Source organism: Suricata suricatta, chromosome 5, assembly GCF_006229205.1.
Source record: "Suricata suricatta isolate VVHF042 chromosome 5, meerkat_22Aug2017_6uvM2_HiC, whole genome shotgun sequence".
NCBI lineage: Eukaryota > Metazoa > Chordata > Mammalia > Carnivora > Herpestidae > Suricata > Suricata suricatta.
Genome location: NC_043704.1, coordinates 130,478,833 through 130,502,893, shown reverse-complemented (window position 1 = coordinate 130,502,893; position 24,061 = coordinate 130,478,833). Strand labels below are relative to the sequence as shown.

Genomic DNA, 24,061 nt, shown 5'->3' with positions numbered 1-24,061 from the left:
ACACATATGCATGCATGCATACATACACACACACACACACACACACACACACACACACACACACAGAACCTCTGACTCTCTCCCAGGCACTCTGTCCCTAACATGAACAAGTTCCAGGAGTTCAACTCATGTCTCTTCCTCCCTGTACTCACCCACCAGCATCCTCAGCCAAGAATTTCTTCTCACTTGAACTGCTGTCTTAGACTCCTTCCTGTTGCTCTCAAAGCAGCCAACAGGTAAATACTGCTAATATTCTGACCTAAGTTACTCTCCATCTCAAAACCTTCAGGGGCTAATACTCAACTCCAAAAAAATAAAATAAAATAAAAATGCTAACAGGCCTTTGTAGCTTGAGCTCTCCTCTATCCCTATGCTAGTGGCTTAACAGCCCAAGTGGATAATTTGCTGGTCCTCAAAGGCGCCTGACATTTGCCTGCCTCCCCAAACCCTGCCTAGGTCACTGGGCAGGCACCGTGCTCTCTGCCCCGTAAGTCAACCTCCTGCCGCCCTTCCGGCCCCTGCTCAAACACTAGCCCCCAGCTGAGGTTTTCCTGCTTTTCCCCAGCCTCGCAACTCTACCAATAAAACGTGTCGATCTTCTTATCACACTTAGCACATATTGCTGTAACTCTAAGAGCTCCTGAACACGTCTCCCCCCGACACAAGAGCACCAGCCTCCTGAGGTCAGGTATATGGTGGCGTCCAAACGTGTATACTTGATACTCCCTAGATCACACACAGGGCCCAACACATAGTAAGACTCAGCAAACGTTTGCAGAATGAATGAAAATAACTTACAGTCGCTTAAGATTGGTTTCCTGAACAAAAATTAGTAGAAGTTCAAGGGCCTTTTGAGTTTGAAAAGAAAAGGGAGAAAGGGAGCAGATGTAACCACTATAGAAAAATCTAGATTCATGTTTACAACAGTGAGAGAGGTAAGGGAAGGCAGGGATTTCTTCAGTAGAACAAGGACTCTTATCCATGTCTCCATGACAGTATTACCCTCATTTTTTTTAGATTTACAAAAAACTGTTGATTTTATAAACACTCATTTTCTTTGACTATAATAATCTGTAAAAACATAGCCAAGAGTTAGATTTTTTTCAGTTTAACTGACATCTGTTAGATTCACTGATAAAACTAGACATGTATAAGCTTTGAACACACCCTAACGAGTCACCTGGTGGCGGGGGGAACCAACACTCATGGTCATGGGCGGAGGGAGGGGGGTGTGCACAGAATTTCAGCTGGAAGGTGAGCTAGCCTCAGAGTCAAATGCTAGACTATATAAAATGAAATCACCACTCATTTGCCAATGTTCAAATATAAAATTCCATGAAGAAAGGAAAGAAGTTATACTTTCTACTGAAACGTCCTATTTTCACTTAGATAGTCTCTAGGACCAAAAATGTTCCCAGATGCTTTATGCCTACTGCAATTAATACAAACAGTATTATGCCTGTTGCTATTAGTCCTAATAATCTGAGCAAAACTGTTGTATCTGGTCACACAAAATACATGTACAATTGATGATTTCTAAAGACATGTCTTCCTATTAACTATTTTATTCAGCAAATGCAAATTCACATACTTCATAAAGATATCTAGTAATGCAGATTAAAAACATTAGCAAAATCTTCTTGAAGGCCACATCTTTATTTTATTCTGAGGCTAGTTTCATATAATTAAGGACTGTAATCATGGCCCTTGTTATATGCCGCTCTTTCTTTACTTTTATGAATAAGCAAAACATGATGGAGAAACTCGGTTTTAACATTTATACTTGTTCTCATGCTTAATGGATCAAAAAGTTTCACAACTAATGGTTCAACCAGCCATGTCCTAAGTTAAAACATATGGCAGGAAATGAAGTTTTCCATAAAATAATATTTAGACTCTTCTACTGTGCAATAAAATAACAATACATTTGCCAACTTTTACTAGCACACATTTTTAATGGTTTGATGGAGTCAGCAACTAAAAGGAAATTCCATCATACTGATTTTTAAAACTGGTTTTATGTAGGATATTTTGATGTTATTCCTGCTGCAAAAGTCTCTGTGCAGGAAACAGGTCTTTCTGTGGGAAACCTGACTGGCTTCCTCTGTTTACTCCCATTCATTTGTTTGCTGGCTTGAAAATGTAGACAAAGCCAGGATTAGAGATAACTTTAAACAAAAATACAGTTAGGGCACAGAGAATTTCAGAGTCAAAGGAAAATTTAGTCATCATTCAAAATAGAACATCATTTTGGGTGGCACAGTTAGTGAACCTCTGACTCGATTTTGGCTCAGGTCATGATCTCATGGGTTCATGAGACAGAGCTCTGTGTCAGGCTCTCTGCAGACAGCACACTGCCTGCTTGGGATTCTCTCTCTTTCTCTCAAAATAAATAAACATGAAAAAAATAGTGCATCACTTTACACATAAGGAGATCAAGGCCCAGAAAATGACTTAAATTGTGGCAGAAAACCAATCTCATGAGTAGGAATCTAACTAGAAGAAACTGATTTTACTGAAGTGATTTACTGAAAAGGAAAGACCACAAATTTGTCAAGTGACAACTTCTGTCAACGCCCTGGCATGACAAATGGACTCTCGTTGCTCCCACCAAAGGCTACCCTGTCCACTTGGGCTGAGTTTCCTCTCTGCCTTCTCAAGCATACATCACCCCTTTGGACCCGCTCTATGAGACACACGCAAGCACTGGAATCTTCCACCGCCCATCAGCTGCAAACACCTGTACCTTGCCATGGGCCATTCATTCTTCACAACAACCTTAGTAAGCAGGTATCATTATCATCATTCCCATTATATATATGAGAAAACTGAGGTCCCAGGGCTAGTAAGTGGCAAAACAGAGATTCAAATCCAGACACATGGCCACTGTGTTTTTGCTGCTTCTCAAAATATAAACAAAACAAGCCTCTCCCTTAATTCAACTGTATCATTTATCTGCTCCCATTCACGTAAAACGTTTTTCAAAAACTATGTATGGCCCTGGCTCCAATTTCTTATCTCCCATTCTCTCTCCAGCACAGTCTAGTCAGGCTTTCACGCTCAGCTACGCACTACCAGTCATTCTGGTCACCCAGCATCCATTGTGCTAAATTCAGTGGCGTGTCGCCACAGTTTGGCACAGTTGGCCACTCCCCACTTGAAACACTTTCCCCTGGCTTCACCAACACCCTGATTTACCCTCTGGCCTCAATGGTCCCTTCCTCTTCTGCCTTCACCTCACAATGGTGACACATCCCAGGGCTGAGTCCCAGGCCCACTTTCCCTACCCTCTACATGGCTTAAAACCTTTTATTTCCAGCAGTGAACTTCAATCTCACATACCCTACTGCTGATTTCAATCTCCATTTCAATCAACACATCCAACACAAAACTCTTTTATCTCCCAAAACTCTTTTATCTCCCAAGTTTCTTCCTTTTTATTACGGAAAATTCAAACATATATAAAATAGAAATAATATAATGAATCTCCACTGTACCTATGACCCAGATTCAACAGTTGATAGAAGGTGATAAAACTCAAGGCTAATCTTGTTTTTTCTGTAACTCTACCCACATTCCACCCTCCCACCATAGATTATTCCAAAATCAAGCACTTTTATTTCCCCTCCTCCAACTTGCTTTTTTCCATCATTATCTACTTGGATTATTCATATCCCAAAGCTAGAAATCTCTTGGTTTCTTCTCCTCTTACTAACTGCACCCACTACAGCCCACCCCCCAAATCTGTGAGTGCCATCAGCCCTACCGCTGGCTTACATTGCCCACTGTTCTCCATCCCACTACCACCATCCTACCCTAAGCCACCACCACCTCTCCTGGGACTGTGTCAATAGCTTCCAGTTGGTGTCAAAGCACAACAAAAGCCCAGCAACCTACCAAGCAAATAGATGACCCATTTAAAATGTTTATCATATGTCATTTCCCTGCTTAAAACCTTCCATCCCCCGGGCATCAGAGTGGCTCAGTCAGCTGAGCATCTGACTCTTCATTTCTGCTCAGGCCATGATCCCAGGGTCCTGGAATCAAGCTGCAAGTTGGGCTCCACACTGAGCGTAATGCCTACTTAAGGCTTTTTCTCTCTCCCTCTGCCCCCTTCCCCGCTTGCACTCTATGAAATGAAATGAAATGAAATGAACCTTCCATCTCCTTTAGAAGAAAATCCCAATTCCTTGCACCAGCCCACAATACTTTATGCAACCTGGGCCCTGCCTACCTCTCATCCTACCACCTTCCTCTGAGCATGCCAAGCTCTCGTGTCCGCTCCTGTGCCAGAGACACTGTGCCCGTGGCCAGCTCTTTTCCTCTCGTCTTGGTTCCAGTGTTACAGACCAGTTTAGTACAGCACCCCCACCCCCAGTCATTCTTGCCTCTCACAACGCCATTACCCGGCTTTGCTGCCTTTAAGGATATACCACCCCTGACATTCTCTGGTTTATCTGCACCACAATGAAGCGCCACATGCAGCAGGGCCTTTACCTGCTTCGTGCATGGTTGTCTTTCCCGTCCAGAGAAATACAGGGCTGGGCATACAGCAGGCACGCAAAACATGACTGCTGGATCTAAAATAAACTCTATTTCATCTGATTGGATCCCCTAGGGGAATAATGGAAAAGAGGCTTGCCTTTCAGATGACTTAAATTATTGAACAACAGTGTGTCCGTGAAGAGCACTGACACTATACACTTTAGACATTAACAAGTTCTAGGCGTAGCTAAAACATAGCAATATAGGCAGCGCCTACTGTATAGAAGCACACAGTGCATCATCACTTCATCTCGAGGTGGAGCTCATCGCCGTTCCTACTTTACAAGGTGACCCATCCAAGCCAGTGCAGGAAATCAAGCACAGACGGGGAATTAACGCTTGTTTATTGCACTCAAGGAACGTGTAGTGAGTGCCTATGCCATCAGCACCGTGCTGGATCCTGTGGCTACAGCACTGCTGAGCCGGGCCTTCCCCCAAGGAGCCCCTCTCTGCGGGCTTCCACTCACAGCAGGGTTGCACCCTGGAGAGCCACAGGCCGAGTGCCAGGGCCATCAGACCACACCTCTCTGGGAGTTTCACCAAAAGAGGAGAGCCCAGCTCCCCTATAAGCCGCACCTCTCAGTGGCGGATGCCTGAGGTTGCCCACGCCATGCTCTGCTGTCAGACCAACGGTGTGGTAAGGCTAGAATGCCACCTGTTCCTCCCAGGCTGGACAATCTCCACAAGGCTCTCTACCAGACTCTGATAAGCACAGCAAAGTAGGTGTCCAACTGTTAGGAACATTCCATGCTAAAGAGATGCCTCCCCCATGCCAAGTTGAAGAAGGCCATTCCGGCATACAATCTTCCCGCCATGCGTAGGAGATGACTAGCAGAGTATTGTAAGGGTCAAACTCAGGACACGGTCCACCTCTCCAGCTAAGCAGCCCAGCTCACCCAAACCCAAGCCTCAGCAAAACCACAGTCGTGCAGACGATTAGCACTCGGTAAGCAGCACAGGAACCACCGGATGCCCAAGGTCTCTGTCCCAGCAGCCCAGCCATTGGACTTTATTTAAGCCTCTGAGGCCTTAATTTCCTCACCTGTGCAATGGGGGGTAAGGATCCCTTCACTTCCCTCCCAGGGTGGTCAGGAGAATCAAGTGGTAACATGATACAATCAAGTGCTTTGTCAACAAAAGGGTTATGACACATGCAAGACATTTTTGGATAAGGCTTAAGCTTCTAAAAGAAGCAAACTAGTACAACTGCAAAAGGACTAGTGGTTTTTCCCACAATCAGTTAGATGCATAAAATCAGTCTCTTCTGAATACAATTCCACTAGACTCTGAGGTAAATATGTATCATGCTCAGGGCTGCAATCCCAAAACCTAGCCTAGTGTCTTGCATATTTCCAAATAAATGCTTAAGAATTAGTGATTTTAAAAACTTTCCTTACCACTCTCTCCCATCACACTGATGGACAGAGTCCCACTTGCTCAGTGGGCCAGCCTTCTAGAGGCCAAGCATGGAGTGACCCCTCCACTGAAATCTTAGTCTCGCCTTAACAATCCTTTCTGCATTACAAAATCTTACTCTTATCTCCTTGACATTTCCAAGGTTACCAAGAGTGCTTATTCTTTGATCCTTAAGAAAAAACTGTGAACTTGAACACAGTCAAATGTCATCTAATTCAGACCTCAGCTTCCTGCATCAGCAAGACCTCAGGCTGGCTACATTTACAGCCTTAGATAAGAAGCATTATAATCATAATACGGTCATTCAGTAAGTTCTTCAGAGGGAACAATTCAGAGGCCCAACAAGGAAAGAACATTTCTGGGCTGGTGAGTGCTCCATTCTCTACCCACTCCAGGAGGGGCAGCAGGGTCCTTTGGCCTAGGAGTCAGAGAAGGCTGGATTCCCTCTGGTCCAGGGAGAGGCCCCTAGCTTATCTCCCAGGCTCCATTTCCTCTTTCATAAAATGCAGAAGCCATCCTGTTCTGAGCCTCCTTCACAGGCCTGAAGTGAGGAGCAAGTGGCATGCTGGGAGTTCTTTCTGTAGAGTGTGCTTGCGATACAAATTAAAGGCAAGAGTGGTATGAGATGGTGGTCCCGTTCCATCATGGCCCAGCCTGTGGTACTGGTCATTCTGGCAAGTCCAAGGTCAGGCCCCTGCTCTATGGCTAGGAGCCATCCTCTGGAGGGTTTGGGGTGAGCCCGTGCTCACCTCATACCCACTTGGGTTGTACCCCAGACACGGTCTAGCTCTATCCAGCTCCTTCATTGTCAGGAGAGGAGAGGAAATCAGAAACAGAAGAAAAAGAGTTGCAACTGGAAAGTTCTTCTGCCAAAATAATACCATGGATGCAATTACCCCTGTCGTTTCCTGACTTTCTAGACACTAAAATTCTTAACTTTGCAATGGTACTATTAGAGCTTGTATTAACCTGCTGTGTAGTTTACTTAAACTTCACTCAAAATAACCTTGGAGAGTCTCAATAACTCTGTCCTGTAAAATTCTAAAATGCTTCTCTACTTCAGGGATATACTCCACAGGTCAAATGTGGGTATTTTGGTAACGATGTTTCACAGGACGACAGCCACTCAGGTTTGTTTATATGTTGTATATGGCTGTCTCACACAACAAAGTCAGACTTTTGTGTTGGCAACTAAGACAGCATTGCCCATGAAGCCTAAAATACTGCCTGGCCCTTAACAGACAAAGGATACCAAACCTGCCTCAAAATACAACAGAAATGAGTACAGTCCAAGCTTGTTAAATAAACTGCTTTTTCTTCAAAACTGGCAAGATTTCACTTTTTTGAAAAAAAATTTTTAATGTTTTATTTATTTTTGAGAGAGCGTGAATGAGGGAGAGGCAAAGAGAGGATGACAAAGGATCCAATGCAGGCTCCGCACTGACAACAGCGAGCCCAACGTGGGGCTCAAACTCACAAACTGCAAGATTATGACCTGATCGGCCACTCAACCAACTGAGCCACCCAGGTGCTCCCAAGATTTCACTTTTTAAACAGAAATCCTAACAAATCACACATTTTAAAAATATTTCGTATGTTGAGCAAGCCAAAAAGAAAAAAGTATTTTCAGATTTATCATGTGTGGGAAAAGTGTACTTTCCCACACATCCATAAATCTATTATGCTGAACTAATTTTACACAGACTTCAGAAAAACACATCAGCCTCAAGCTGAATTCACAAACATACTACACTTGGTCTCAAAGCAATTTTCTTTAGAATACGCTTGAAAAGCAGGCCCTCAACAATCATCTTTTAAATTGTATCGTACTATTTTATGAAAAATTTTATTGTCCAGAGTGCCTGGGTGGCTCAATTGGTTAAACATCTAACTTCAGCTCAAGTAATGATCTCATGGTTCATGAGTCCAAACCCCGCATCATGCTCTGTGCTGACAGCTCAGAGCCCAGAACCGGTTTCAGATTCTGTGTTTCCCCCCCACTCTGCCCCTCCCCTGCTTGCACTCTCTCTCTCTCTCTCAAAAATAAATAAACATTAAAAAAATTTTTTTATTGTCCCTCCTTGAGCTATTCAGCTTTGTTTTTAACTGCACAGCATGACAATATTCAAAACAAATTTGTAAATAACAGATGAATATATTATTTAAAAATACCTGGTTTTTCCAGATGCATGGGATTTCACAAAGTATAAATATGTGCTGGGAGCTGCATTGGCCTTGCTGGATGACACAGTCACAGCGAAGAAATGGCAGATGTTTGCACAGCTCCTGCCATGAAGTGAAACTGGTACTTCCTTCTATTACTGGCTCAGACTGGGAATGGGACCACTGTTATTGACTGTTCCAAATCAGACCAATATTCCCCACACAATTACCCCATAAGAAAAAGCATATTCCTGCCCCTGCATAAAGGAGTTTAGATTAAAGCGCTGCAGATGTTTGCCAAAAAGGCTCTTCTAATGAGCCTTGCAGACCCAAGACCTAAGGGGGGCTAAGAACACAAGAGTTACAATTAACTCTGGCCCAGAGAAAAAGAGCCTAACTTAGAGATTAGCAACAGACAAGGACCAGACATAAGTTGCTACATATACCTTTGCTAACTGGAACCACGAATACCATCCCTTGTACTGACTTCAGTTATGAGGAAAGATAAAAAAAAAAAACTAGAAACCCAGGTGCAAGGCCAACACACACAGGGCCCCCATTACGCTTACATCAAAGAAAGGGCTTTCTCTAGCAACTTGTTAACAAGCATTCTTTCTCTTATGGTTAATGAGCTAGATAAAATAACTCCTAGCCTATCTATATACAATTTAACCTATGTTTTAATTTTAGCATTACTAACTTAAATAATATGTATATTACCCTGTTTTTTTACTAAAAACATCCTGTTATTCTCTTGGTTAATAAAATTTACTCAACCTCACTGTACGTGCATTACATGACTCGGTTATAACTTGTTAATTAAAAACAAAGTCATAATTATTGGCAAAAAGCCAACCCATACAAAATAAGATAGGTTTGTTACTTTCTTAATCCTGGGAACTGATGCCAAGAATAAATTGGGATGGTTATACAAAAATACTTCTGTAAAACTTGCTTCTGTACACTTTCGATGATCAAAGCATCTTATCACAAGGAATTAGCCCCTGTAAAAAATTCTATTTTCTGATGTCATGTTATTGCTTAACCAGTAAAAAAAGACACCAACACAGACGGAGCAGAGATGCCTGCCCAGTGACCAAGAAAGAAACTCGAGGCGCTCTCACTCCTTTTCACCGACACCGTCCATCCTTTCAGGGACCCATGGACCTGCTGGAGCTGGACTCCGGCAACTATGTAAATATTTCATTGTAAAATACCATAAATTGTTTATTTGGAACTATTTCGGCAGTCTAATAAGTAATTAATAATTGTCCTCTCAGAGTTATATAACATTTTGGTGTTTGAGGTGGGTTTTCGGGAAGAGGGATAGAGAGATCACCTTCCTTTTCTTCAGATTGTTAGGTTCTCATATATAAGAAATGACTGGATTTTTATACTTACAATAAACAAAATACCCCAAGATGATTTTTATCTTTAGAAAAAAGGAGGAGGACCTGAGAAGGAAATTGTCATTTTAAATCACAGATACATTTGTAGAAGATACTCATATTGCTACGTAATTGTTATTTTGATGTTATATAACCCTACTCTTTACAAATTTATGTGCACGTGCATATGCATGCCTATTATAAATGTTAATATACATGTGCACATGTTAATTAGTTGTAGGAGTGTAACTCTGATAGTGCTCTTTTATTAGCTTATTGCTTTGAATTTTATATTTTTTTAAATTATGGAAATATCTAAATTATGGAAATATCTGAATCTAAACTTAAATATTTCTCAATCCCACTTCATGTTGTATCTATGTGTATGTTATTTTTTTTTTAATTTTTCTAATGTCTATTTATTTTTCAGAGCAAGAGAGAGAGAAAGAACACGAGCAGGGGAAGGGCAGGGAGAGGGACAGAATCCAAAGCAGGCTCCAGGCTCTAAGCTGTCAGCACAGAGCCTGATGTGGGGCTCAAACTCACAAACTGCAAGATCATGACTTGAGCCAAAGTCAGACAGTTAACCAACTCAACCACCCAGGAGCCCCCTAAGTGTATATTATTTTTAATATAAAATGATCAACTCAAAAAGAAGTGTATCCTATTATTAATACTAAAAAAGTAAATTTCTGCAACAATGCAATTCTGACCATGTTTATAGAAGTATATGTTTTTTTACTGCTAGTTTAAATACACTACAACATTAAGCTAAATATATCTAAATATTGTGAAGATTCACTCAGAAAGCAAAATCAAATATCCAATTTATGTTTTTAAAAGAAAATGGGGTTACTCACTGAGGTAAAGGAAGAGGATTCTTTATTTCCCAGCCCTTGACACCCCTTCAGGTGGTAGATTAGTTTTTTAGAGTCTGAATATGGTGGGGAAAAACCTGCACATGGGAAGGGTAACAAAGAGCTCGTCCACCTTCCTTTCTCAGATGTTAGTGTTTCCTCCTTTGATGAAATAAGTTGTTCTAAAGTAGGGATAAGAACAAGGACTTTGAGACATGCTGCCAAAACAAACAAACAAGCAAACAAAATAGGAAGAAAAAAAAGGAAGTAAGCTATTCATAAAATGTAGGCTATTAAAGTTCTCCCTAAAATATAACCCTAAACACTATACCTGTGAGGGTAGGTCCCTCAGTTGTTGCCATATTCCCTTCATCAAAAAGTAATCCATTTAGGATCAAAAAGATGTGGGTTACATATACAACGGAATACTATTTGCCAATGAGAAAGAATGAAATTCTGCCGTTTGCAGCAACGTGGATGGAACTGGAGGGTATTACGCTAAATGAAGTTAAATTCATCAGAGAAAGACAGAGATCATGTTTTCACTCCTATGTGGAACTTGAAAAACTGAACAGAAAACCATGGGTGAAGGGATGGGAAAAAAGGTTACAGAGAGGGAGGGAGGCAAACCATAAGAGACTCTTAAATACAGAGAACAAACTGAGGGTGGATGGGGGGCGTGGGGGAGAGGGGAAAGTGGGTGATGGGCACAGAGGAGGGCACTTGTTGGGAAGAGCACTGGGTGTTGTATATAAGCGATGAATCATGGGAATCTACCCCAAAACCCAGAGCACGCTGTATACACTGTATGTTAACCAATTTGACAATAAATTATCTTTAAAAAATGAAATAAATCACTATATTATACACCTTAAACTAGCATAACAGTGTATGTTAACTATACTTGAATTAAAACTTAAAAACTTAATAAATCAAATCAAAAAAAATTAATCCACTCATTCTAAGTTTTAAAGGAAAAACTTGAATACCTGGCTGTCATCTTTTCAAATCAGTTGTTATATGTCGTATCAGAAAAGTTCTGAACAAAAAAATAGCAAACCCTCTCAGACTGTCCTTCAGAGGGACCAAGGCGATCCCTGGGAGGCAGCTGTAACGTGTGCACCGTCCACAGCCTAGAAACTTGCCAACGCCCAAAGATACAAACCTCCCGTCGAACGACATTTGCGGTTCTCTCCAAGTGATCGGTTTTCCTTTTGGATTTCATTATGCTTTAATAGAAAGTAAAATTAGATTATTAAGTATTATCTTCATAAAAATAATTAAATTAGTTTCCCCATAAGATCATGACTATCCAAAATGCAATGTCACATTACGGATCCTAGAAAGAGGTCAACGAAAATCTGCACGTCTAACTATAGCTTCACAGTCTATTTAACGGCATGCATATTTAAGCAAGATGTTCTGATAATGCCTTCAGGGGTCCCACGGCCATCCACAGGGCAGGTCTTTGAAACACCTCAGATGACAGTAGGCCCAACACCCACCTCGTTAGAGTCAGGTGGCGCAAAGCCCTGGACGTCAATCTCCGTGAAGCAGCCTGAGGGCAGATGGAGCCGCGAGAGCTTCGCAACAAGCCACAGACCACGACAGCGGCACACGCCATAGTGCCTCCTGGGTACACAGGAAAGTTAAAATACTTTAAGAAAGAGTAGGGAGATATCAGACTATTTTATGGGCCAGTGAAGAAAAGTTTGGACTTCTGTTGGTACTGTTAGGCGCTGATCTAACAGCAAAGCTGTTAAACGCCTAACTCCCCTCTGACATAGATTCTGCCACTACGTAGAGCTGATTCAACAGATCTCCACAGCACGAACATATGTAATTAGTGGTGCTATCAAATAGTCTCACTATTCATTTCCACTAACCAAGCTCGCGTGACTAATCTCACACTGTTATGAGAAAGTAGATTTTATAACTGCCCAATAATTGTATTCCACCCAAAGAGCATCACATAAGTCTTTAACATTTCTTGCTAGATAAAGTACAAGGAGCAAATTTTCTGAGGTTCACAGCGATGAAAAGAAACAAACCGCACCTACGTGAGGTAACACAGATGAGTATCATTAGTATCACACTGAATGAAAACAATGAAGACCAGACTCTAAAAGTATATATTCTGTGAATCCAGTCATATAAAGTACAAAAACAGACTAAATTAATCTAGCAAGTCAGAAATCAAGTTAGCAAGTTATCCTTGGGGAGATAATAATCACTACGCTGTTTCTTAATCTGATTGCTGATTGCATGGGTATTTTCATTCTGTAAAAAGTCATCATCAAACCACAGAAGATTTCTAGAGTATTAAAGATACTCTGCACAATGTCAGAGTGATAGTGATAGATACATTTGTCTAAATCCACAGAACACACAATACCAAGAGTGAGCTGTAAACTACAGCATCTGGGCAGATTATCATGTGTCAATGCAGGTTCATCAACTCTAACAAACGTACTGCTCCGGTGGGGAACACTGATGATGGGGAAAGCTACCCACATGTGAAGGGAGGAAGTACACTGGAAATCTCCTTACTGACCCTCAATTCTGCTGCAAACTTAGAACTGCTCTTAAAAAACGGGCAGGGGGAGGCCTTAAAAATTAAACAAGCTCTCTTCCCAGGACTTCTGTCTGTATATTTCAATAAAACATAAAAAAAAAGAAAGAGTATCACATTGCCATTAAAAAAAAACAACCCATAGGCTTATCAAAAAACAGCCCTGATCATGAATCAGATGATCTATTTTTTTTTGGTTGTTATCCTCTGCCAATTTCTGAATATTTCTTTGCCTCAGATGGTGCCTTTTAACATGTTATATTGCCATATACGACTGTCCTATGTTAGAGAATATATGAAGATGTGTGTAAACGTTTTTCTGAGCTCTTTGGAAGGTGCTACATAAATAACTGTAATAAATTTAGTTAGAAAAATTCAAGCTACATGTGCTTACATTCCTACTCCATATTTGTTAATTTAGTCCTTCATCTGACAAATATTTATTAAGAGTCCATTATGTGGCAGGCAATGGGGATATAGACATACACAAAACAAAGACTTTCTTAGAGAGCTTACATTTTAGAAAAGAGACAGAAAACAAATAACAGTAAATAAGCAAGGGATGCTATAAGTCAGTTATAACCAAGTCATATCAAAAAGCACTTGTAACTAGTCTTTAAAAAAGATAAAAGCTCTACTTCCTGCCACAGAGCACTGTAGCATCACTGTGGATATAAACAGGCTATTCACCACTGTTCTCTCTAGTAAATGAAAGAAGCATAGGCCTTTCATCTCATGTAAGACTACTAAAAGTAGCTTCTCTCCTTTGAATGTCCTAAACCTAAAATGGTGCATTCATTGATGAAAGGAAGAAGGCGAAACTTACTTTAGAAGTCCATGAGATTTTAGAAGTCATTAAGTATGTGGCTGGCTGACTGACTGATATGCAATACTTTGGTTCTGGTATTGTACTGAGACCTTTGGATACACACCAGTTGGAACAAGGATGGGGTTTCCGTATACTGAAATTCTCACAAAGTTCCTGTAATGGCAGAGACAACATGTAAGAACCAAGTTCTGGGGCACTGTTAAAAGGCACTCTTAGCTGCAAAAGGGAAGGCTCATTATAATTAGCAAGCATCACCTCACAGCAAGTCTGTGCTCAACTACCTCCTATCCATCAATTCTTCCTCCTTGGGTTTCCACTTTTCTCTTCTGATTGTTTCTCTTATTGCTTCCTTTTTTCAGCTTCCTTGGCCCGTCTTTAACTCTTGCTTCTTAGGCTATCCACCCCATGAAAGATCAGACCAGTGGCTGGAATGATACAGTTACATGTCACTTAAGGCCAAGTACCCTGATAAAATTTAACTGATGTACAGTTAATACGGTAACACTGTTCTGGCTCAATGTTTTAGACAACTATTGCTAAAATAAATTGTCCTCAATTAAGATATGCCTTTTGGTGATTATTCTGTTTAAAGGGTTTACTGCTCAACTGAACTTGAAAATAAAGAAATGGGGACACCTGCGTGGCTCAGTTCAGTGTCCAAGTCTGGACTTTGGCTCAGGTCATGGTCTCATGGTTCATGAGATGGAGCCCAGCATCAGGCTCCAGGCTGTCAGTGCAGAGCCTGCTTGGGATTCTCTCTCCCTCTCTCTGCCCCTCCCCTACTTGCACTCTCAAAATAAGTAAATAAACTTAAAAAAAGAAAAGAAAGAAATGTTAATTTTAAGGGCTGTTCTCTATAAAATTCTAAAATCTTACTTTTAATGCTAGTAACCATGACCAAGAGTGCCATCTACTGACATATAATGATAAAAATACTGACTGGTATTTTTACCAAAGCAATAAGGTATTAAAAATAAAAACCAAAACCTACCCATTTTGACATACATCCAATGGTTTCATATATTCAATCTAAGTATTTAATTACCTTTTAAAAATTAACAGTTTAAGGACTTTCTAAAAGGATAAAAAAAAAACTTCATCAATGTTTCTATTCTCACAGGCCTTATTTATTACCTCAACCAAAAAAGTCTTAATTAACACTACTTCGGAAACAGAAAATTATCATAAATGCCAAATAAAACATAACCACTTATGCAGTAAAAGAAATCACCACAGGCAACAGATTAAACTTGATTTAAAATGAACTGCACTGGTTTCTGTTCAGTAAGTACATTCTATTTAAGAATTGCCGGGATGCCAGATACCATTGTAGGCCATGGAGACACAATAAAGAACCAGACACAGGGCACCTGGGGGGCTCAGTCAAATAAGCGTCAGGCTTTGGCTCAGGTCATGATCTTGTTTGTGGTTCTCAAGTTCGGGCCCCACATTGGGCTCTCTGCTGTTAGCACAGATCCCGCTTGGGATCCTCTGTCCTTCCTCTGTGCTCCTCTCCTGCTCATTCCCTCCTCTCGAAGTAAATAAGTAAACTTAAAAGAAATTTAAAAAGGAACCAGATACAAAGTCCTTCTCACATGAGGTTTCATTACAGTGTGTCCAATCAATAATAACAAACAGATCACTAGTGAGGCAAATAGAGATTACAATGAGTATGATAAAGCAAGTGAATGGGGGAGTATCTCAGGAAAGGTGTCTCTCAAGAGACATGTAATGAGAAGAAACAGTAAGGGCAGAGCCATCAGGCAGAAGCCCAATCACAGAAACAAGCCTACTATGCTACAGGAACCACAGCCAGTGTGACTGGAGAGCAGGGAGCTAGGTGACAGTGACAGGAGAGGAAGTCCAGCAGGTAGCCATTTGCCAGGTGACATCAGACCATGGAAAGAGTATGGCCTTTATTCTAAGGACAATGGGAAGCAACTGAAGGGTTTGAATAAATCAGGAAAGGTTTACATTGAGGAATCGAATTTACATTGATGGAATGACCTAACTTACATTTAAAGGACACCTCAATCTACTATGTAAAGAATGGATCACAGAAAGGCGAGAGTCTCCAGTTACAAGGCTCCAGTCTAGGATGAGACCAGGATAAAGCTATGAGATGGCAGAAGGAGATAAACAGGGAGCGTATTTTGGAATTAGAGCTCTACAACTTGCTGGCAGACTGGATGAGGTGTGAGAGTAGTTAAAAAAAGATCGAGAGAGAGAAACCAAAAACACCTCTAAGAGCATTCACACGCTGACATAAAGTAAGTTCACGGAACTATCATGGCACCTGTTGATTCAGAATCCTAATGTCACTGAGGAAGCAAAGGGGCTCCCAGCATTTGGCAAGGGAACTCCAGGGGTACACGAGTTGTAAGAGTGCTTGACCTGAAATCGGTGGAACTGGGCTCGGGTCTGACTTCTTCCTTCTTCATCTAGGGCCAGTCACATCTGAACATTTTTAAACATTTTAAACAATAGCACTTCACTAGATTGCTGAAAAGAACAAATATCTATGCAAGTATCTGGCAAGCAAGAGCACTCCTAAAAATCAAACTCAATCCCATTAACCCCTGCACTCTCCTCTCTGCCAAAATACCTAGAGAGGTTATTGGTTTGATACCCACCAATAAACTCAAGCACAACAGTTTCTATTCAGAATTATAAACTAGTTCTAAATTCCATCATATTCTGAGAATTTTGGTCAATATTATTTTCCAGAGCAGCAGTGTTAACATTTTGATTTTAAAAAAATGTTTCTAACGTCAAGTTTGTGATTGCAAATGATCCTATAGTGTTGAGGCCCAGTAAGCCAAAAAACCTCCTGCATAGCGACCTTTGATGGCTAGGCCTCCAGGGCGCAGGAGAATCTACAGAAGTGACCATAGACGGCTCTGCCTCCGGGGCGCAGAACTATTTGGGAACAAGTCAGAGACTGTGAAACAACACTAGAGCACCTAGAAAGTCTGCTTTTATCATACTCTTGGGGTCCAAAAAATGTCTCATTATACAACATTTCCATTCCCTTTTAGGAATAAAAGTTTGGTAGTCATTGTAATGTTTTATTGAAAAATGCTGAGTGGGGTCAAAAAAAAAAAAAACCGCATTACAGGTTTGGTCATGGTTTTACTTTCTCCAGCACAGTATGAACTCAGAACTGGGCAGAACCATACAGGGAAACCACTGCTGGCCAGACAAGGCATATGGCCAACGGCTGGCAGGATGAAAATATTATGAAAAGCCCAGGAGACTCCCCAGAGCTAGGACTCCAGGGAACCAGCACTGCTCTAGCAGAAAATCTCAGTGGTCTGAGCTCCAGGCCTGTAGTTTCATCTAGGTCTGTTTAATGCCATCCTATCACAGAAGGCATCCAAGTTCACTAAGAGCCTAGGTTCTGGCGTCCAACAGATCTGAGTTCTCACCACAATTTACCGCCACGTCCCAGCTTTGCCTCCTTAGGCAAGCTCTTTAGCCCCTAAACAAGCTGCCCAGTGTTGACAATGGGATTAATGACACCTACACCTCACTGGCCTGCTATAATGACCTAATGCCTTCAAACCATTTGATATAGTGCCTGACACATAGTGTTCATTATTATTAAAGGAGTTCACTCGTTTTTCTCCTTCATTTTAGGTTATACACACTCAAAAAATGTTAGAAAGTTACAAAGAAATTATTTTTTAAAAATTACCCAATAACTCCTATAACTGCTAGGGCTATTAACCTCAGATTTTAAAATGCCCCAGCAAATTGTTTTTGCTAGGTCCAAACTGCTTTCTAAAAGGCCTACCAATTTAGACTTCCAAGACTCATATATGAATGCACCCATTTCTGCACATTCAAACATGACTCACCTTTAATGTGTAGGTACTTAGGCTGAGAAGCACTGAAGAACTAGAGACAGTTCCCAACTTCAAAATGATCACTGGGACTACTGAATAGACAGACCTGGAAGACTGCCCCTTGTCCTCCTGTCTCCAAGACACTACCTGGGAAATATGTGTCTGCAGAGATACAAGGAGCAGCCACGGAGCTTTGGTGGGCTTTGCTGGGATTTCTCCGTCACCCAGTCATACCAGAATCCGCGCGCTTAATTTAACAGGTGTTCCCTAACTGCTGGGTAGGTCTCCAATTAATTTTGCAAATGTGAGGCCTTTGAGAGAACCTTCTACCAACTTCTTTAAGGTAACTTCTTGATTTTCTCCCAAACACATTAAGTTTTCAAGCCTTCAAAGAGCTAACCCACGTGGAGCGGCACCTCAGTGCACACAAAATTCGTAACTTCGTGCAAACCTTTGAGTATGTGTGCACAAATAAGCACAGGCATGAAGCATGTGTATATATGCAGGTGTTACCCACGTACCATTTAAATATAAGCGAAATATGGTATGTAATTGCTCACCAAGTAAAACGGGTAATTTCCTTGCAAAAGTGGAATGTTAGACCTGAAAGTGATCTCCTAAATCCTCTCTAATCTAACCTTTTTTTAATCAGAAGAGAAAATAAGGCTCAGAGAATGTGAATATCCAGCTCCCAGAACAAGCTCCCAACAGTCAGATTCTGACCCCAGATCTATTTCTCAAAGAGCTGTTTTTCACTGCATTGCATTCCTCGGTTTGAATAGATGTGTAGTGATGGAGGATACCCCCTACCCACCCCCTCCCTGGAATCTCGTTGCACTGCAAGCACTAGCAAAGCCTTCAAGCACTTTTGATTTAGTTTTCACTTCAGTGTATATACAGGCCTCAGCGTAGTAACTGCAGATACCACTTCCTTTACAAAAAAAGAAACCTGGTTCAAATACATTAAGTAGTCTGTTCGGAGGCTTTGCGGACAGACAGGGTCTTCATTTCCTCGACAGGTGGTTTTGGTAAAGACACCCAACTCTGTTATCTTAGTTTGAGCATTAATTATATGGAGTAACATCTAAACTCCCAGGGTTGATATAAGAATCATACTTAGCGCAATACCTGATATATAGCAAACCCCAAATAATAAAAAGTGATGTTATTACTATTATTACAAGTCATTATCATGAATAATGATATATGCTTCGCAAACAAAGGACTAGAACTCAACTTGCCTCCCGGTCTTGGACCTCTCAACAACACAATTTAGGGCATGTGAAGATAATGTGGGATAATGAAGAAGGCCGGGGATGTACCTGAAGAGCCCAGTGCGGCCAGAACTACAAACTAGGCGTCGCCCTGAGCTCAAGGTCACTCGGTGAATCAAAACTCCAAGTGAACTTTTCGTCCGTCACCGGGGAGGCAGGAAGGGAGGTCCAGGAGGCAGAGCTGCTCCTGCCGCCGCCTGAGACCTAGCAGACGAGCGCCCTCCTCTCCCCAAGGTCGCTGAAGGCCGGTTTTGGAGGTATGCCACCAATTCCGCAGACTAAGGTCCAGGCCTCTCTAAAGCCGGCGGACTTGAGCTAGGACGACAGCCGGGCAAGGGCCACCGCGGCTCCGGCGCCGCGGGGACTTAGCTCGAAGACCGGCCGCGCGAGAGAGCTTCCAGTGTCCCCGACGATACGTCAGAGCAGCGCGAGCTATCCCCACATTTTATTGGTCGGTGCCTCAGGCGGAGCAGTGAGCACATCACCTACCAGTGAGCGCAGTCATCCAGTGTCTCCGCCCACTAGCTCAGCCATCTCCATGGTGACCGCTACCCGGTCACCCATTTGGCCTTCAATGCCGGCGTTACGTCTTGTTTATGCGCCGGAAGCGATCATTCCTGAGCTGATGCGCGGTGACAACACCCGGCCGGGGCCCACGCCGGGGAAATTAGACCGTCCCGGGGGGGGCAGTGTCGGCTGGCGGGGGCGACAAACATCTGCCGACCCCAGTGACAATGGCCGTTTTTCACGACGAGGTGGAGATCGAGGACTTCCAATATGATGAAGACTCGGAGACCTATTTCTACCCCTGCCCGTGTGGGGATAACTTCTGCATTACCAAGGTAACTTCAGGGCCCCTCCCGGCGACTCGTCGGAGCAGGCGCGATTTCGCTCTTGCCGCGTTCCTTCCGCGGCTGCGTCATCGCGGCTCACAGTTACCCACGCCCTTTTTGCCTTGTCTCTGAGTCGCCGTAAAGTTGATACTCTGATGGGTCGGTGGGCACATCGTTCTGGCCTCTAGTCAGGCCGAGGGCTGGAAGGTGTGAGTGGGAAAGGTTGGATGGCAGGGAGCTTTGATCTTGCCATCCTCCTCCGTATAGTGTCCCACTTAGTTTTTGGAAGAAGGGACGCGTCTTTAAGTCTTCCCAGGGGTTTGGGGGCGACTGAACCTTGGCTAACCTTCCCGGGTTATTTTCAAGTAGCGCTCCGCGGGAGATATGGAGTTGATATTTCTCTCGGCAGGCCTGTTTGGTCCTCCCATACCTTGTGGGGAGACGGGCCACAAAGGAGCTTGTTGAAAGGGTGGAAAGAGTTTGGGAAGAGATTGCAAAGGGAAGAAAAGACCTTACGGTGTTTGATTTTGTTATAGGAAGATTTGGAGAATGGAGAAGACGTGGCAACGTGTCCTAGCTGCTCCCTCATTATAAAAGTAATTTATGACAAGGTAAGTAGTTGAATTTTAGAAGGTGCAGAGGTGGGGGATAGTGGTTGGAAGACAAGGACCTATAGCAATCTGTGCTATTTAAGTGCAGGGAACTCATTTTAGCTTTGGAGAAGGCAGTAAAGAAAAACTGCGTAGCTAATGAAAATTGATTACACATTAAATAGAAAATCATAGAGATTGACAGCCTGTATTCCTCCTTTATTTGCTAAGTAATTAAAATTGTTGAGAGCTCCTAGACATATTTTGGAGGGAACAATCGTATAGTGTTTCTTACCTGGTTTATACATATAGAACTCTGCATTATCATGTCCTAGCTGAATTTTACAGATTCATTTTGGTCTTTAATTGTCTTACTGTTTTTCACTCAAGGATATTGACAATAGAAAATAAAATGTTCTTATTGCCCACTCCTACCCCAGCTTTTGATCTATACTTTTAATTGGATCTTAAGAAGCTTGACATTGTTTCATATCTCCTTTTTTTTTTTTTTTTGACGGGGTGGGGGGTAATTGGGGGACATATAATTGACATATAACAGCTTACCATTCTTAAGGATAAACTCTAAAATGAGTATAGTGAAGGTGAGAACAAGGCACTTAGTATCATGAGAGAAGCAGGCTGTAGTTTAGAAACTTACAGATATATTCTTGTATTAAAATGTGTTCTGCGGGGCGCCTGGGTGGCTCATTCGGAAGAGTGTGTGACTCTTGATCTTGGGGTTGTGAGTCCAAGCCCCACGTTAGATATAGAAATTACTAAAAGAATAAATGAACTTTAAAACGAAAATAAAAATAAAAACTGACAGCTGGATTGATTCTGCAGCAAAACAAAGTCTAATATTGATGCATCTGTGACACACTCCATGATTAATGTACTTTCTTGTTCTGTCTTAGGATCAGTTTATGTGTGGAGAAACAGTCCCAGCCCCTTCCACTCACAAAGAATTAGTTAAATGCTGAAGAAGCCTTTAGGAATCCACATGCTGAACATTTGGGAATGAGCCAGGCTGGAAAAATCAGATGCAAAGTTATTGTCTTCTTCCCGAGGACAGCCATTCTGCAGCTGACTCATGAAGGTGTGGGTCCTTGTCGCTGGCTGTCAAGTTCACTCCAATTAAAGAAGCAAGTGCAGAACATGACATGCCTGGATTTTGTGCTTAGAGCTTTGACTTGGATGTGTTCTTAATTTTCCATGTGAATTTTGTGTCTTACACCTGATTTCTTCCTGCCCTGATCACAGCATCATCTACCTCAAAGTCATCAGGATTCCTTAATAAAAAAGGGGGTTATATTTTTGGCTTAGTTACAAAGATTATTAAAATTAGCCCTTTCTTTGAAGTCGGACATCAGATTTGCTCTTCTAAACTCAAATTAGCTGCTTCGTCCACAGCGCTTTCAGTTCCCATACCAAGCCCGTCTTCACAGTCTTGCATTCAATCGAATGTTCATGTTCTGTTTAACACGCCACCTCCATGCTACTTTTTACCTGGAGTTCTGGTCATGGTATTAAAGAGGAAATACACCGAGCTCACCATTTCTCCAGAGCGAAGAAGTAAGAAAGAAGTCAAAAAAGTGAAATGATCAAAGAATCTGGAGTTTCCTTTTCAGTCTTCCGCATGTTCCTCGAAAATTGGGACAAGACAAAAAGAAAAGCAGCCGAAGGAATGAAATTGGTAGCAGAATGAGAGGAGGAAAACTTGCCAACTTATAAATTAAGTGCTTGAATGGTTTTGCCAGGTCAGAGCAGACAATCACTATGTATCTGTCTCTTGTTTGTCTGTTTTCAGACGAGATCGGGCGTGTTCAGGGTGGTATGGCCATAGACTCTTGTTTGTCTGTTTTCAGATAAGGCTAATGAAATTGCTTTCGAGATAGGGGTTCGCGTCAAGGCCCCATGGTGGGCAGCAGTGTTTTCAGCGTTACCTCAAAATCGACTCACTGCCCCTAAAGGTTAAAGCTTCTACAACTCTTTCGTTTGCCGAGGATGAACTTGAAGATGAGATGCTGACTCTAAATGAAAATGTCCCTGGGGATGCATCAAGATAGGCTGTCAGACTTCCTTTGCTGCAGTGTAGTAGCGAGAAATCAATCACACAAAAATTCAAACTTTTATATACACCATTTTGCTATGTGTTTATAAAATTTATAAGCTCACTGATGTCTGGCAGGTTGTTTTGGGAACAGTTCCTGCAATTGGAAAAAATAGCTTGTCAGAACATGACCTGTCACTGGTTGACACATGTACTGCACACACTCACCGTGGGTTTAAATTAAAACTAGGTGGCCTTTGAAAACACACACCATGTTATGTGCAGCCATTATATTAAATCAAAAATTGTACGCCAGAAATGCGTCGTACGTGATACGGCATTGTATAGCATATGCCCGGAATGAGAAGTCTCATTGCTGTTCAGGGACACTGGTGCCCCAGAGGAACCCGCCAGTGAATTGGAGCCTGCAGCCATGTAGCTAAAAGCATTTTGTGTGCTAACTGCTGGGAATTAACTGCAAAGAGAAACGAACTGTTGCAGGCTCAAATATGATGCTTTGTAAGTCCTAATACTAACTCCTTAAGCTGATAATGAATTTCAGACAGGAACAGGCACCCCTGATGTGGGTCTACTGCAAACATAGAGGGAATAAAAGAGCCCAATCCAAGCATCCCGGGAGAAAAAAACTGCACTGGAAATCAGTGATCAGTGATAATCTGCAGTGATGGGAATGATTTTGTTTCCAAAGCCACCGAGTTCATAAATTTGTTAACTACAAAAGAGCAAGGTTTAATCCTATGTGAAGCAGAAAGTAAAACCAGGGTCTTTCGGGTATAAGTAGAGTTCTGTGTGATACTGTGCACCTTGTGTACCTTGCCAGGCCTTTCAGACCACCTCTGAGAACTGATTTGTAAACCAGGCTCTGTCTCTTACTAACTTTGTAGTCTTTGGCAAGGCCAGCGGATTTGTCACCTCTACACTTAGGAGACTAGATCAGATGATTTCTAAACTGTCAGTGCTAGAATTTCAGCCTTCATTGCTTGCCAGAGCTGAAATGGTCATTGAAACCTTTATAAACTCAAAACTAAATCATGAACTATTAGAGAGACCCCATGCCTCTTTAGTGACTTGATGTTACCACACTTCTGAGTTTGAAAATAAAGTCAACTAACGGATTCTGCATATATTTTAGTGTACTTATCCAGAAGCACTTTTTTGGGGGGAAAGCACCCAATGCTTCTGATTGCTGTGCCTATTAATTTATTATCAGAATACATTTTATTGACATGCTAAATAAAATCATAATTCAAATCCATTTGTTTTCATGTAGCTTTCTTCCCCTGAATACCAACATTTTGTATTAAAAGGTTTTGATGCCATTTTATATGAGGTACAAAGAAGTCTTTAACCTGCTTTGGGAAATTTGTAAATGGTATGGAAGGTAGAGTTTTTAAATGGGAAAGAAATAGCCACTGTTTCTATAGTTTGGCCACGTGGGTTTTGGTTCTGGATTTTTATTTTTCCTGGGAGAAAAGTTATGAAGCAACTGGCAGTAAGGCAGAGACAGTTGACATTCTTAAGGGAGTAAGGTTTTGATGGGAAAGAAGGTTGGGATTTTATTTAAGGCTGATGATCAACTCTTGCAGTTGTTTGAGAACCCAGCTCGGGTCAGGACACAGTTTGAACTTCAGTTCCTCCACTGTAATCTTGGACAAGTTACTGAATCTTTTCCTAT

At 41.8% G+C, this 24,061-nt stretch overlaps 2 protein-coding genes across 5 annotated transcripts in view; one reads left to right on the top strand and one right to left on the bottom strand.

Moving 5' to 3' along the window:
* The window catches only part of OXNAD1 (oxidoreductase NAD binding domain containing 1), a 40,820-nt gene extending 21,511 nt beyond the window's left edge, over window positions 1–19,309 (bottom strand). Inside the window, exons 1-5 of one of the 4 annotated variants that reach the window (XM_029940332.1) lie at window positions 18,941–19,309; window positions 14,026–14,195; window positions 13,768–13,923; window positions 11,875–12,001; window positions 11,535–11,598 (exon numbers count right to left, since the gene is read on the bottom strand). In XM_029940332.1, the coding sequence (XP_029796192.1) occupies window positions 11,535–11,598; window positions 11,875–11,993 (183 nt within the window). In that variant the 5' untranslated portion in view covers window positions 11,994–12,001; window positions 13,768–13,923; window positions 14,026–14,195; window positions 18,941–19,309. The remainder of the gene's footprint in view (window positions 1–11,534; window positions 11,599–11,874; window positions 12,002–13,767; window positions 13,924–14,025; window positions 14,196–18,940) is intronic. The other 3 variants (XM_029940334.1, XM_029940333.1, XM_029940335.1) reach the window with 3 other exon arrangements.
* Window positions 19,310–19,500: 191 nt separating this feature from the next.
* Window positions 19,501–23,641, top strand: DPH3 (diphthamide biosynthesis 3). The gene is made up of 3 exons (XM_029940336.1): window positions 19,501–19,734; window positions 20,262–20,336; window positions 21,230–23,641. Exons 1-3 carry the CDS (start codon window positions 19,627–19,629, stop codon window positions 21,293–21,295), a joined length of 249 nt encoding a protein of 82 aa, XP_029796196.1. The 5' UTR covers window positions 19,501–19,626; the 3' UTR covers window positions 21,296–23,641.
* Window positions 23,642–24,061: the final 420 nt, after the last annotated feature.

Excerpts from the sequence above, each read along its gene's own strand:
- DPH3 (XM_029940336.1), top strand. The coding sequence starts at position 19,627 with ATGGCCGTTTTTCACGACGAGGTGGAGATCGAGGACTTCCAATATGAT. Across the intron at positions 19,735-20,261 it reads ATAACTTCTGCATTACCAAG|GAAGATTTGGAGAATGGAGA; the intron begins GTAACTTCAGGG and ends ATTTTGTTATAG. Across the intron at positions 20,337-21,229 it reads TAAAAGTAATTTATGACAAG|GATCAGTTTATGTGTGGAGA; the intron begins GTAAGTAGTTGA and ends GTTCTGTCTTAG.